General features: G+C 35.8%; 1 protein-coding gene across 4 annotated transcripts in view; it reads right to left on the reverse strand.

Annotated features, from left to right (window-relative positions):
• The window catches only part of CTNNA2 (catenin alpha 2), a 1,102,119-nt gene that overhangs the window by 947,555 nt on the left and 139,820 nt on the right, over positions 1-14,744 (reverse strand). For all 4 annotated transcript variants that reach the window (XM_060656428.3, XM_060656443.3, XM_060656437.3 and 1 more), the window contains exon 2: positions 14,379-14,485. In XM_060656428.3, the coding sequence (XP_060512411.1) occupies positions 14,379-14,480 (102 nt within the window). In that variant the 5' untranslated portion in view covers positions 14,481-14,485. The remainder of the gene's footprint in view (positions 1-14,378; positions 14,486-14,744) is intronic.

Genomic DNA, 14,744 nt, shown 5'->3' on the forward strand with positions numbered 1-14,744 from the left:
CATCCCCCTTCACCTCCCCTCCAGCAACCCTCAGTTTGTTCTCTAGAGTTGAGAGTCTGCTTTATGGTTTGTCTCTTTCTCTCTCTCTCTCTCTTTTTCCCTCTTCTGTTTGTTTTAATGTTGGGACTGTACCCATTCCCTACCTTCAATTTATTCCTTTACTCTCTTCCCATTTTACTCTACCAATTCTCTGTGGTTGATGTACTTGCAACCTGCCATTTCAGTATTTTCAGCCCTTGTTTTCCTGAGGAGCAACAGACTTAGTCCAATTCACCTTAGGACTTTTATTTTGTGTTCTAAGTCTCTCTTTTTTCATCTATAAAATGGAGAAAATAGGGGTGCCTGGGTGGCTCAGTTGGTTGAGCATCCAACTTCAGCTCAGGTCATGATCTCACAGTTCGTGAGTTCAAGTCCCATGCCGGACTCTGTGCTGACAGCTCAGAGCCCAGAGCCTGCTTCAAATTCTGTGTCTCCCTCTCTTTCTCTGCCCCTCCCCCATTTGTGCTCAGTCTCTCTCTCTCTCTCTCTCTCTCTCTCTCTCTCTCTCTCTCAAAAATAAATAAACATTAATTTTTTTTAATGGAGAAAATAATACTGACTTTACCAAGTTGATCCACAAAGTAATGAAAACTCCTAGAAATATCTAAGGTAATATCACAGTAATAATAAACAAACATTAGGACTTTCCCTCCTTTTCTCCTTAGAGGTTCTAGATTATCTGTGGTTAGTTCTGTACTAATGGAGAAGAACTCCAACTAAAACCAGGGCAGTAAAAACTGTCCAAAGCAAAACCCAAACTCCAATTAAAGTAATTTAGAAAATTTAGTTCAACAGCTTGGACCACTCCTATGATCAGGCCTCAAAATGTTACATGTGAAAAAGAAACTAAGATTGGTTGAGCTTAATAAACTGTGAGGGAAAACCACCCAAACCCCCTTTTTCATGAAAAAAACACAGAAATTAATAAACTGAGGCAGCATGTACAGCACTCATAAGACGTTAAGACTTCTCTTTTATCCTCTACTAGATAAAATGTCTCTTATTAGGATTCATAAAATAATCACTGTGTTAATGTCAGAAATTATTGAAAGTAAATATTTTGATAGAAGAGAAGTTATGTCATTGTTAATACAGTTAGCTTGTATTCTAAAACCATATATAGCATGCTAAACTTTTGTTGTCCTAGGCTAATGAGGAGGAAATAGAGGCAGAGGTTGTGTATTAACTGTGAGTATACTTATGCTAAACAAAAGTGAAATGATGCCACAATGCACTCAGTGGTTGTGATTTGCAGTAGTTGGTTCTAAAGGTAGAGGAAATAGAAATTAAAAAATATATGGAAACAAACGAAAATGAAAATACAACAATCCAAACGCTTTGGGATGCAGCGAAGGCAGTCCTGAGAGGAAAATACATTGCAATCCAGGCCTATCTCAAGAAACAAGAAAAATCCCAAATACAAAATCTAACAGCACACCTAAGGAAATAGAAGCAGAACAGCAAAGGCAGCCTAAACCCAGCAGAAGAAGAGAAATAATAAAGATCAGAGCAGATATAAACAATATAGAATCTAAAAACACTGTAGAGCAGATCAACAAAACCAAGAGTTGGTTTTTTGAAAAAATAAACAAAATTGACAAACCTCTAGCCAGGCTTCTCAAAAAGAAAAGGGAGATGACCCAAATAGATAAAATCATGAATGAAAATGGAATGATTACAACCAATCCCTCAGAGATACAAACAATTATCAGGGAATACTATGAAAACTTATATGCCAACAAACTGGACAACCTGGAAGAAATGGACAAATTCCTAAACACCCACACTCTTCCAAAACTCAAACAGGAGGAAATAGAAAGCTTGAACAGACCCATAACCAGCGAAGATATTGAATCAGTTATCAAAAGTCTCCCAACAAATAAGAGTCCAGGACCAGATGGCTTCCCAGGGGAGTTCTACCAGATGTTTAAAGCAGAGATAATACCTATCCTTCTCAAGCTATTCCAAGAAATAGAAAGGGAAGGAAAACTTCCAGACTCATTCTATGAAGCCAGTATTACTTTGATTCCTAAACCAGACAGAGACCCAGTAAAAAAAGAGAACTACAGGCCAATATCCCTGATGAATATGGAGGCAAAAATTCTCAATAAGATACTAGCAAATCGAATTCAACAGCATATAAAAAGAATTGTTCACCATGATCAAGTGGGATTCATTCCTGGGATGCAGGGCTGGTTCAACATTCGCAAATCAATCAACATGATACATCACATTAATAAAAGAAAAGACAAGAACCATATGATCCTGTCAATCGATGCAGAAAAGGCCTTTGACAAAATCCAGCACCCTTTCTTAATAAAAACCCTTGAGAAAGTCGGGATAGAAGGAACATACTTAAAGATCATAAAAGTCATTTATGAAAAGCCCACAGCTAACATCATCCTCAATGGGGAAAACCTGAGAGCTTTTTCCCTGAGATCAGGAACATGACAGGGATGCCCACTCTCACCACTGTTGTTTAACATAGTGTTGGAAGTTCTAGCATCAGAATCAGACAACAAAAGGAAATCAAAGGCATCCAAATTGGCAAAGATGAAGTCAAGCTTTCGCTTTTTGCAGATGACATGATATTATACATGGAAAATCCGATAGACTCCACCAAAAGTCTGCTAGAACTGATACATGAATTCAGCAAAGTTGCAGGATACAAAATCAATGTACAGAAATCAGTTGCATTCTTATACACTAACAATGAAGCAACAGAAAGACAAATAAAGAAACTGATCCCATTCACAGTTGCACCAAGAAGCATAAAATACCTAGGAATAAATCTAACCAAAGATGTAAAAGATCTGTATGCTGAAAACTAGAGAAAGCTTATGAAGGTAATTGAAGAAGATATAAAGAAATGGAAAGACATTCCCTGCTCATGGATTGGAAGAATAAATATTGTCAAAATGTCAATACTACCCAAAGCTATCTACACATTCAATGCAATCCCAATCAAAATTGCACCAGCATTCTTCTTGAAACTAGAACAGGCAATTCTAAAATTCATATGGAACCACAAAAGGCCCCGAATAGCCAAAGTAATTTTGAAGAAGAAGACCAAAGCAGGAGGCATCACAATCCCAGACTTTAGCCTCTACTACAAAGCTGTAATCATCAAGACAGCATGGTATTAGCACAAAAACAGACACATAGACCAATGGAATAGAATAGAAACCCCAGAACTAGACCCACAAACGTATGGCCAACTCATCTTTGACAAAGCAGGAAAGAACATCCAATGGAAAAAAGACAGTCTCTTTAACAAATGGTGCTGGGAGAACTGGACAGCAACATGCAGAAGGTTGAAACTAGACCACTTTCTCACACCATTCACAAAAATAAACTCAAAATGGATAAAGGACCCGAATGTGAGACAGGAAACCATCAAAACCCTAGAGGAGAAAGCAGGAAAAGACCTCTCTGACCTCAGCCGTAGCAATCTCTTACTCGACACATCCCCAAAGGCAAGGGAATTAAAAGCAAAAATGAATTACTGGGACCTTATGAAGATAAAAAGCTTCTGCACAGCAAAGGAAACAACCAACAAAACTAAAAGGCAACCAATGGAATGGGAAAAGATATTTGCAAATGACATAGCAGACAAAGGGCTAGTGTCCAAAATCTATAAAGAGCTCACCAAACTCCACACCCGAAAAACAAATAATCCAGTGAAGAAATGGGCAGAAAACATGAGTAGACACTTCTCTAAAGAAGACATCCGGATGGCCAACAGGCACATGAAAAGATGCTCAACGTCGCTCCTTACCAGGGAAATACAAATCAAAACCACACTCAGATATCACCTCACGCCAGTCAGAGTGGCCAAAATGAACAAATCAGGAGACTATAGATGCTGGAGAGGATGTGGAGAAACGGGAACCCTCTTGCACTGTTGGTGGGAATGCAAATTGGTGCAGCCACTCTGGAAAACAGTGTGGAGGTTCCTCAAAAAATTAAAAATAGACCTACCCTATGACCCAGCAGTAGCACTGCTAGGAATTTACCCAAGGGATACAGGAGTACTGATGCATAGGGGCACTTGTACCCCAATGTTTATAGCAGCACTCTCAACAATAGCCAAATTATGGAAAGAGCCTAAATGTCCATCAACTGATGAATGGATAAAGAAATTGTGGTTTATATACAAAATGGAGTACTACGTGGCAATGAGAAAGAACGAAATATGGCCCTTTGTAGCAACGTGGATGGAACTGGAGAGTGTGATGCTAAGTGAAATAAGCCATACAGAGAAAGACAGATACCATATGTTTTCACTCTTATGTGGATCCTGAGAAACTTAACAGAAACCCATGGGGGGGGGGGGGGCAAGGAAAAAAAAAAAAAAGAGGTTAGAGTGGGAGAGAGCCAAAGCATAAGAGACTGTTAAAAACTGAGAACAAACTGAGGGTTGATGGGGGGTGGGAGGGAGGGGAGGGTGGGTGATGGGTATTGAGGAGGGCACCTTTTGGGATGAGCACTGGGTGTTGTATGGAAACAAATTTGACAATAAATTTCATATATTGAAAAAAAAAATAAAGGTAGAGGAAATCAACACATCACATGGTACATGGTAGTGAGTGTTTGCTAAACACAAAAGACCCAGAGCTAGTGCAGTCACATAATCGTTTACATCATACGTGATGACGTAACATCATCCATCAAATCAATGTTAATTTCAATTTTTGGTTTTGTGCTTTTAGTACTTATTTTGTAATTTTCTTTATAAATAAACATATGTGCATACATAATTCCACATTTATGCTACTTTAAGTCCAGTCTAGAGTTGGGAAAATTTTGTTTTCATTTTTTTGTTTAAAAGGGCTCCATACATTACTCAATTTCTAAAACATGGTCAACACAGCTGGCCATAAAACAAAAAGAGCATCATTCCCATCTGGTGGCAGACATCAAAATTTTGAACATAATCCAAAATAGAAATTAATCTAATTCCAGACAATATACTAGTCAATTAAACTCCTATTTCACAAGTGGCAAACACAGTACTACCAAGAAATCCCCCATATCAGTTCAATACAAAGAATTATTTCCAATATAATAACGACTTTAGGTATATGCATCTACTGTAAAAAAAATGCAGCAATTTAAAAAAATTTTACTATTAGCGGGTGAAACAATAAAAATACTTCATTCCAATTAAATATTAATATGTGTGATAAGTAAATTCCTAAATTAAAACCTCATTAAATATTTCAAATCCTATTTTTAATATAAAATAAAGAGATTTTTAAATAAAAAGTTATGGTATTTTAGTTAGTTCATTCACCCACAGCAACTTCTATTAAAGATAGACAAACTAAAACATTTTTTCACACCAGAAAATTGGCATCCAAAACTTAAAAAGGGATTGGTATGGGGAACCTGGGTGGCTCAGTTGGTTAAGCATCTGATTCTTGGTTTCAGCTCAGGTCATATTCCGTGGTTCATGAGTTCAAGCCCTGCAGCAGGCTTCATGCTGGGCTGGCAGTGCAGAGTCTGCTTGAGATTCTCTCTCTCTCTCTCTCTCTCTCTCTCTCTCCCTTTCTCTCTCTCTCTCTCTCTCTCTCTCTGATACCACCCCCCACCACCACTTGCTCTCTCTCTCTCAAAATAAATAATTTTTTAAAAAGGGATATGACAATTTAAAAATAAATATATTTTTTAAAAGGGTATGAAAGTTAACACATTTAATTTAATTAATTTTAGCATATCGTTTACTCTGTATACAATTTGAACCCTTTGACAAAGATGACATAAACTATTTCTTGTAACATTGTGGTGTCACATTGAAAACCACCCAACCATGTTAATCTTTGAATCTCATGAATAAACCATGAATTAAGGTAGTTCTCAATAAAAGCTTAAGTCTCAGAAGTTACTTCATTTCGGAGTGTCGGTTTATTTCTGGAAAATTTTCAGTTTTAAACCCCCTGATTTTACATTTAAATCTCATGATTTCCTACTTTTAAATGCACCAAGGTAATTAACTATAGTTGTGAGTCACACAAAGATGATTCTTTTTATGAGGACTTAATATCAAAAGAAGCAGAAAACCAAATATTTTTTTAAATATAAAATTAAATTTAAAAAAGTTTTAAAAGTATTTTTAAGTATGTTAAGTTCTAATTATTTCGCTTTTGAAACAATTAATTTTTGAGTACAATTTTAAAAGATGTAACTATAGAGGCCACTAGAGCCTAACCTAATAGAGGCCCATAAACATTGGCCTAATAGAGGCCAATGATTAAAGAAAGTTCCTCTTCTTAGGAGGTTCCTTCCCCAGTATGCCAATTTGGAACAGCTCATTAAACAGCAATGGTATTTTTTCAGATGCTCATTGTTATTTAAGTTGCAGATTCATCTTTCTATAAGGAAATAAGGAACTAAATTCTAGAAAATTCCATTCTATTCTATTGTGATGGATTGAGTTGCATTAGTTTACTGAAGCTGAATTCCCATTAACTTCAGATGTTCCTGTTTTAGTAGTCTTTGATTAAATTTAACACACCATTCTTCTCTAAATCTGCATTAAAATATTTTTCTAAAGAAAATATCTAAAAGTTAGAGAGGGAGGGAGCCAAACCATAAGAGACTCTTAAAAACTGAGAAGAAACTGAGGCTTGATTGGGGGGTGGGAGGGAGAGGAAAGTGGGTGATGGGCATTGCACCTGTTGGGATGCACCTGTCAGGATGAGCACTGGGTGTTGTATGGAAACCAATTTGACAATAAATTTCATGTTAAAAAAAAGAGAAAGGAAATATATAATGACTCCTTATTTTATACATAGTACCCATTTTCTAATAAGTGGAAAGCCATTATTAGCAGGTAATGAAGAATGCAGCATTAAGAGCAAACCTGTATCAGAATAACATCAGACACTTCATGAATCACTTTAATACACCATCTCATGTATCCTTTCAATAATTCTATGAGACACAAATTATTATTATCTATAATATACACTTGATAACATATTAAGTAACTTATTCAAGTTATCATTGGGAACACTGTACTTATAATCAGGCCCCCTTGACTCCAACCCTCTACTTCAATGGCATAAAAATAATAACAAATTTTTACATTAAATAACTATAAAATTAAAATGCATTTGATACAGGAAAAATAATCATGTTTTTAAGTTTTTCAAGTAAAAAGAGAATATTTTCCTGTTTTGATTTGTGGTTGTTTTGAACTGATGGAAACTCTATTTTTTTATATTTATCTTCTACCTAGCCTCCTAACCCCATTCTCATATTAATTTTAAATACAATGATATCATAAAGAGAGGGTGTTATCTGTCCTATCCCTATGTTTACATGGTACATTCCTTTATTTTGAAAGTTTGGTCCTATTCCTATTTAGAATTTTTATTGGAAAAGTGTGCAAAATTCTATCCAATGTCTTTTTAGCATCTAATGGTATAATTTATTGAGCTACTAAAATATATTTATTTAGTTCCTCATATTAGGCTCTCATTATTTCTTTTTAATTTCCTATTTTGTTATATATATGCTGACATTTGAATATACTACTGGATGGTATGTACTTTTTTGGTTGTTGTTGTTGTTGTTGTTGTTTTGGTTGTTGTTGGGGGGGTTGTTTTGGTTTTTTTGTTTTTGTTTTTTGTGGGGTTTTTTTTGCATTTAACCTCAGAAATGATACAGAACCATCCTTGTCCTTTTGTTTTTTTTTTTAATTTTTTTTAACGTTTATTTATTTTTGAGACAGAGAGAGACAGAGCATGAACGAGGGAGGGTCAGAGAGAGAGAGGGAGACACAGAATCTGAAACAGGCTCCAGGCTCTGAGCTATCAGCACAGAGCCCGACGCGGGGCTCGAACTCACGGACCGGGATATCATGACCTGAGCCGAAGTCGGCCGCTTAACCGACTGAGCCACCCAGGTGCCCCTCATTGTCCTTTTGTTAAAAAGAGTTATTTTAAAGTATTTTGAATTATTTAAAATAAAATTATGATTCTTCAAAAAATGATTAAGGAGTTATCTTTTTCTATGGCTGAAATATTAGTTTAAATAACATTATGACTATCAGTTTTCTAAATGTCTAATAATATTTACCTTTGCATCCCTCTGTTCTGGTGCCTTTTTTTGGGGAGGGGAAAGAGTGAGCATGTGCACACTCATGAGAGAAAGGAGGGGAAGAGGGAGAGGGAGAGAGGAAATCTTAAGCACTGCACTCGGTGCAGAACCCAACATGGGGATATCTCTCACAACCATGAGATCATGACCTGAGCAAAAAATCCAGAGTTGGACGCTTAATTGAATGAGCCACCCATGTAACCCAGTTCTGGTGCTTTTTGATAACAGATCTTTAAATAGCTTTCCAATATGTATATGGCTTATTCTAGTTTCACCTTCTTTTGGATGTATTTTGGTAATTTAAGTTTTTCTAGGAATTTATTCCCATCCTCTATGTTTGCATGTTTCATCAGAGTAGAGTTGCATATAGTCTACTATACTTTTAAAATCTCTTGTTCTTGGAATTATTTATGCTTTCTCATTCATAATCCTATATGTTCTTTCTTTATATATTTTCCATAATTTGTGCCTTGAAGAATTTTTATTGTCCATTTCAAAGAAGGATCAAATTTTGAATTTATTTAACCCCATTAATGTTTGTATTCTATTTTAGTGATTCCGGTTTTCTTTGTTATTCTGTTCTCCTAGTTTCTTTTGATGTTCTTTTTCTAATTTCTTAAGATGAACAATTAGCTTATTTTTATTTTTTTCTTTAATAAAAATGCATTGAAAGCTAAAATTTTGTAGTAAGCACAGCTTTTATTGGGTGTGTATATTTTGTTAGGAAGACATCACCTTTTTCATTAACTCTTATACAGTTTGCATTTCCCTTTGGTTCTAAGAGTTATCTAAGAGTGCTTCTTAATTTCTAATATATTATTTAGTTTTCTAATAAAATTGCCTAATAAAGTGCTTAAGTTTCCTAATAAAACTTAGTATCACAGAATGTGGGCAATTAAAAATCTTTACTTTTTCTGAATTTATAAAAAGTTTGGGCATCTTGTTCCAGTACTAAAGTTTCTAAGGTGAATCCTTTTTTATTTGAAATTTCATGATTTCCATAATGTAAAACTTCTCCAAAAGGAACCTTGCCATTTCAACATTAAGATAAAATGCAGCCTCATTTATTTTTATTTATTTATTTTTACGTTTTTAATTTATTTTTTCAATATATGAAGTTTATTGTCAAATTGGTTTCCATACAACACCCAGTGGTAATCCCAAAAGGTGCCCTCCTCAATACCCATCACCCACCCTCCCCTCCCTCCCACCCCCCATCAACCCTCAGTTTGTTCTCAGTTTTTAAGAGTCTCTTATGCTTCAGCCTCATTTATATTATGGTTGGAATGAGATAGTTTTGTTGGCTATTTTAAATAATAAATAGTAAATTCTTAATGTTATTTTTCTTTTATGACAGTGAATGAATTTTACTGAGAACCATTTAATTTCTGATATTTATTTCATTACTTATCTATCCCTCACAGAAAAACTGTAGGATAGTTATGGTCATACTGTTATTGAATACCGCTATGAACTTTATTCAGTCCATAAAGTTGTGTGTGTGTGTGTGTGTGTGTGTGTGTGTGTGAGAGAGAGAGAGAGAGAGAGAGAGACAAATAGGGCTTTGATTTTCTTTCTCAGTTCCATCTTTAAAAATAAATATATGTTAAGCAAGAAGTTTATTCCTAGTATTTTCTTATCTCTCTTTCTTATTCATATTTCCTTCAAAGGTCAACAATCATGTCAGTCCTATCATTAAAGGCTTTATTCTAGGGGAGGGAATGCTTAGTCCTGATAGCAAAGCTATAATGTTATATAGAGAAGTTTGTCTGAAAAGTCACATTTTGAAAAGAATCTCTCTCTCTTTTAAATCAGGATAGGAACACTGAAAAGAAAGATAATCCATTTAGATATCAGAAGACATTAAAGGGATGTTAAGACTTGTTACAGTGTTAAATCACTATGTGAATTTCAACAGAGTTTTAAGCATCCTCCTGTATTAAATTAACACATATGAATTAAAATTTAATAAGTATAAATATTAATAACCATCATATTCATAAATAATATAACAATATACATTAACATAATATATAATGTTATATAATATATAATGTAATAATAAATATTTTTAATGCATTGCCTTTACCTGAAAGGATTTAGGTAACTGGACTGAAAGATAAGGAAAAGAATAATCTTTAATTGTAATCTTAGATATACTATTCTTTAGATAAGACAAGTACAACAGCAAAATATAAATACCAGAACATTGTAAGACGTAAAAGACAGTTTACGTGTAATATTTTGTTTCCTCATGCGAGCTTCATTCCTATGTTTTTCCTTGACTTATACAGTATTGGTTTATAGCTAATAGAAACCTGAATATATAGTCATCAAAAAAAAAAACAAACAGACAAATGGAAACTACATTGAATCAACATTTACTTTATAACAGTCATTATGTTTTAATTATTGTGTTTCATTTAATCTGTATGATAAGGATTAAATATACTTATATATAATCTGAAGGTAAAATTCTGAGGCTAGGAAAAGGCAATCTCCTTTTTTTTTTTTTTTTTGTACGTTTATTTATTTATTTTGAGAGAGAGACAGAGAGAGCTAGTGCGGGAGGGGAGCAGAGAAGGGGAGAGAGAGAATCCCAAGCTGACAGCACAGAGCTGATGCAAAGCTTGAACTCAGGAACTGTGAGATCATGACCTAAGCCAAAACCAAGACTCAGACACTTAACCTAACTGACTGAGCCACCCAGGTGCCGTAAGGCAGTCTGCTTTTGAGTAGGCTTAAAAAGCAGATTGTTCTGACTCCAAAATACCACCTTAGCCAGTCTTTCTCAGGTTATCTATGATGAAAAGCTGTATATTTGTTATTCCAATACCTCAAAAAGCAAAGCATTGTAAAATACAACAAAATGAATGATTCATAAATTTAAAAGGATAAAAAATACAAGTCTAAATTGAATTATTAGATTAACACATATAAAATTATTCTGTAAAATGGTTATAAAAAGTCTAAAACACTTTATATTTCTATACTTAATGCAGACCAGTAACAACTCATGCATAGGCCTTCGTCTACAGGCCATAATCTGAGTGGCCAACATATTCCCAAATCTAAGATCCTATGAGCATTAAGTGTTTCTCGAAGAAATTTTGATAGAACTAACAAGAATCATGACCAAGTGAAAAGTGTGCATAAATCTAACGAAATGTTTCAACAATTACATACAAAGATGTCCTCTACCTAAACGACAGAACTTGTGACTGTGTTATCCTAAATAACAAAAGGGACTTTGCGGATGTGATTAACTTAAAGATCTCAAGATGGAGAGACTATCTTAGAATATCTGGGTGGCCCTGATGTCATCACAAGGGTCCTCATTAAGGAGAAACAGGAGAGTTACAGTCTGAGGAGGAGGGGAGATGGTAAACACTGAAGTCAGAGAGAGAGAGAGAGAGATTTGGAGAAAGTACTATGCTGCTGGCTTTAAGGAAGGAGAAAAGCACCACAACCAGGGAATGCAGGTGCACACAGGATGCTGACAAAGGGAAGGAATGTCCTCCTTAAGGAACACAGCCCTAACAATACCTTGGCTTTAGGAGTTCTGGCCTCTAGAACTAGAGAGTAATAAATGTGTGTTGTTTTAAACTCCTAAGGTTGTGGTAATTTGTTAGAAAGGCAATTGGAAACATACTGATTTTGGTCTGGGGAGTAGGGTGCTGCTATAACAAATACCTAAGAAATGTGGAAGTGGCTTTCGAATGGATAATAGGCAGAGGCTAGAAAAATTTAAAGAATTTTAATAGAAAAATCTAAGTTTTCCTTGAACAGACTCAGTAGAAACAGGGCTACCAATGCCTTGCTCGCAAGGACTCAGAAGGAATTGAGGTACATAGTGGAGAAAGCCTCTATTATCTGAGAGGATACCAAAATCATCATAAAAAGACTGTAGAAAGGCAGGTGCTAAAGGAGACGCTAGTGAGGGCTCACAAAAAAAATAAAGAACATGGTACTAGGAAATGGAAGAAAGAGTGACAGAAAGCTTGGATGAACTGTGTCCTACACTTATGCGGAAATCCAAATTTTACATGATGAAGATGGATATTTAGCTGAGGAGTTTTCCAGGGAGTGACCTGGTTTCTTCTCCCTGCTTATAGTAAAAGGTGAGAAGAAAGAAAGAAATTGAGAAAATAACAGTTAAGCTAAAAGAAACCAGAACTTGAGGATTTGGAAAATTCTCAGCATATGTAGATTGCAAAAGGCACCGGAATTAGAAAACTCACTCTCAGGAAAGCATGATCTGGAGAGAAAGCCAGTTGTACGTCTGGATAACCTTTGGCTTATGCCTTGGAAGGACTGAAAGCTCAGAGTATTCAGTCATACAGAGTGCTCTTTGAAGAGTTTAGGCATGTGACTGCTGGATCTCCAGCCATTTCAGCAGAGGCCAAAAATGAGATGGGATTATCTGGGAATTTTCTGTGAAGTAGCCTGTTTTCTAACAGAGTGAACCCCAGAGACATACAGGGGAGAACTACACGTTTCTTAAGAATGTTATATCCAGTGTTTCTACACTGCCAGTTTGGACTGAGAGTGACAGAAAGGATACAATTCAAAAGGGCTGTTGGACTCCCAAATGCTATAGACAGGAAATGTGCTGATAAAATATTCAGCTGAAAATATGTGCTACCCTTCATGAAAAAGGAACAGCAATTCTTAGGGTGTAGAGCCAGGCGCATAGGGCAAAGCCTCAGGCCACAGAGGATTATTCCCAAGCTTTCAAAACTGAGGGAATTTGCTCAGCTGGATCTCTAAATTGCTTGAGATTGATAACCATTTTTTCCCCCTTCCACTTTCTCCCTTTTCAAATGGGAACATCTGTAACTATTTTCTTATGTCTGTGCCACCAATGCATTTCGGGAGCATATATTTTGTTTTCTAGTTTTACAGGTAACAGATGGAGAGGAATTTTGTTCAGGAACGGATTTTAACCAGAACCTTACCGAAACCTACTTTAGATGATTGAGATGACGAGATTTGTAATTTTTAAACTGATGAAATTTTGATGAGATTTTGGACTTGAGAAGATTCTATAATAGGTTGAGATGTTTGGGGAATCTGGGGATATGGTGTTTTCCATGTGGGAAGGATGTGAATTTTTGGTAGGGGGGTGGGCACAGGGCAGAATATGCTGAGCTGAATAATGATTCCCAAAGATGTCCGTGTCCTACTTCCTGGAAACTGTGAATATGTTATCTTAAATGGCTGTAATTTGGTTAAGAATCTTGAGATGAGATTGTTCTGGACTATTTGAGTGGGCCCAGTATAATCACAAGGGTCCTTATAAGAGGAAAATATGAGGAGATGTGAGGACAGGGAGCAGAGTTCAGAGTCAGAGAGAGATTTAAAGATGCTACGTTGCTGGCTTTGAATACGAAGAAGGCATCAAAGAAGGCAAGTGGACTTCAGAAGATGGAAGAGACAAAGACACGGACTTTCTGCCAGAACCCCCAGAAGGAATGCAGTTCCACCAACACCTTGACTTTAGGATTTCTGACCTCCAGAACCTAGGTAATAAATTTATGATGCTTTAAGACTCCAAGCTTGTGGTACTCTGTTATAGTAGTTAAAGGAAACCAGTATGAAGGGCCTCCACTTAACTTGGTATACCTCCCTAAAAATATACCATAAAAACCTTGAATTTTCACATTCCATGAATTTCTGGGTTTAACATAGCAGATAATATGCTTCATAAGGTACTAAAAGCTAACTTTTAAAACTTAAATCCTGAAGATATTTTTTTTTCTGTTGACAGTCATCTTGTGGAAATGTGGTGAATGTGACAACAGAAAAAATGGAACATTTCAACTTTCCAACATGATAAATTCTCCAACGTAAACTAAAGAAAAAGTAATACACTTTGCTCTTAAATATTAACAGTTCTTCCCAACTGTGCACTAGCATCTGAAAGTGAACTAGGGATGGTTTATTTAGACTTTGAATTCATGACTGCAAATGAGAGCCCCCTTCACCAAGGCCCCCTCTTTAATGATCTCATCAACCTAATTTCAAACATCATACGATGAGTTTGTTAAAAGGCACTTCAGAATGTTATTGGGCCATAAAACTGTCCATAGTTCTGGCAGTAACGTGCATTCAGTAATCAGCATTATGGCATGATTTATTTGCTTAGAGATTTCTAAGGTTTTTGAAATGTTACCATATAATCACAATAGAAACATACACACGTAACAGAAGTATTTCAAACCATGCCTTACCTGTGTAACAAGTGGCTCCAAAAGCCTCTCCACTGTTAGTGTCCGGATTTCCAAACTTTTGGGGTCCCATTTTAAAATGATCGGTGAAGTTGCCGAAGTCATGCTCCCTATAGAAACACACATTACTGGTAAGAAATAACGATTACCGAAATAATCTGTTACCTTGGGGGTTCAAGATAAATAAATCACCAAAACTCAGAACATACTTGGAGGTTATATGTCTCGTTAAAACCTGTCAAATTAAAGATGGGGAAAGCAGAACTATGTGAGGCGGTGGTGTTGGAATCAGATTAAAACCTGAGAGCTCCTGATGACCCCTGTGTACATTAGACAAACTTCTGGGATTCAACTAACACGGAAATATTT

Source organism: Panthera onca, chromosome A3, assembly GCF_046562875.1.
Source record: "Panthera onca isolate mPanOnc1 chromosome A3, mPanOnc1 haplotype 2, whole genome shotgun sequence".
Lineage (NCBI taxonomy): Eukaryota > Metazoa > Chordata > Mammalia > Carnivora > Felidae > Panthera > Panthera onca.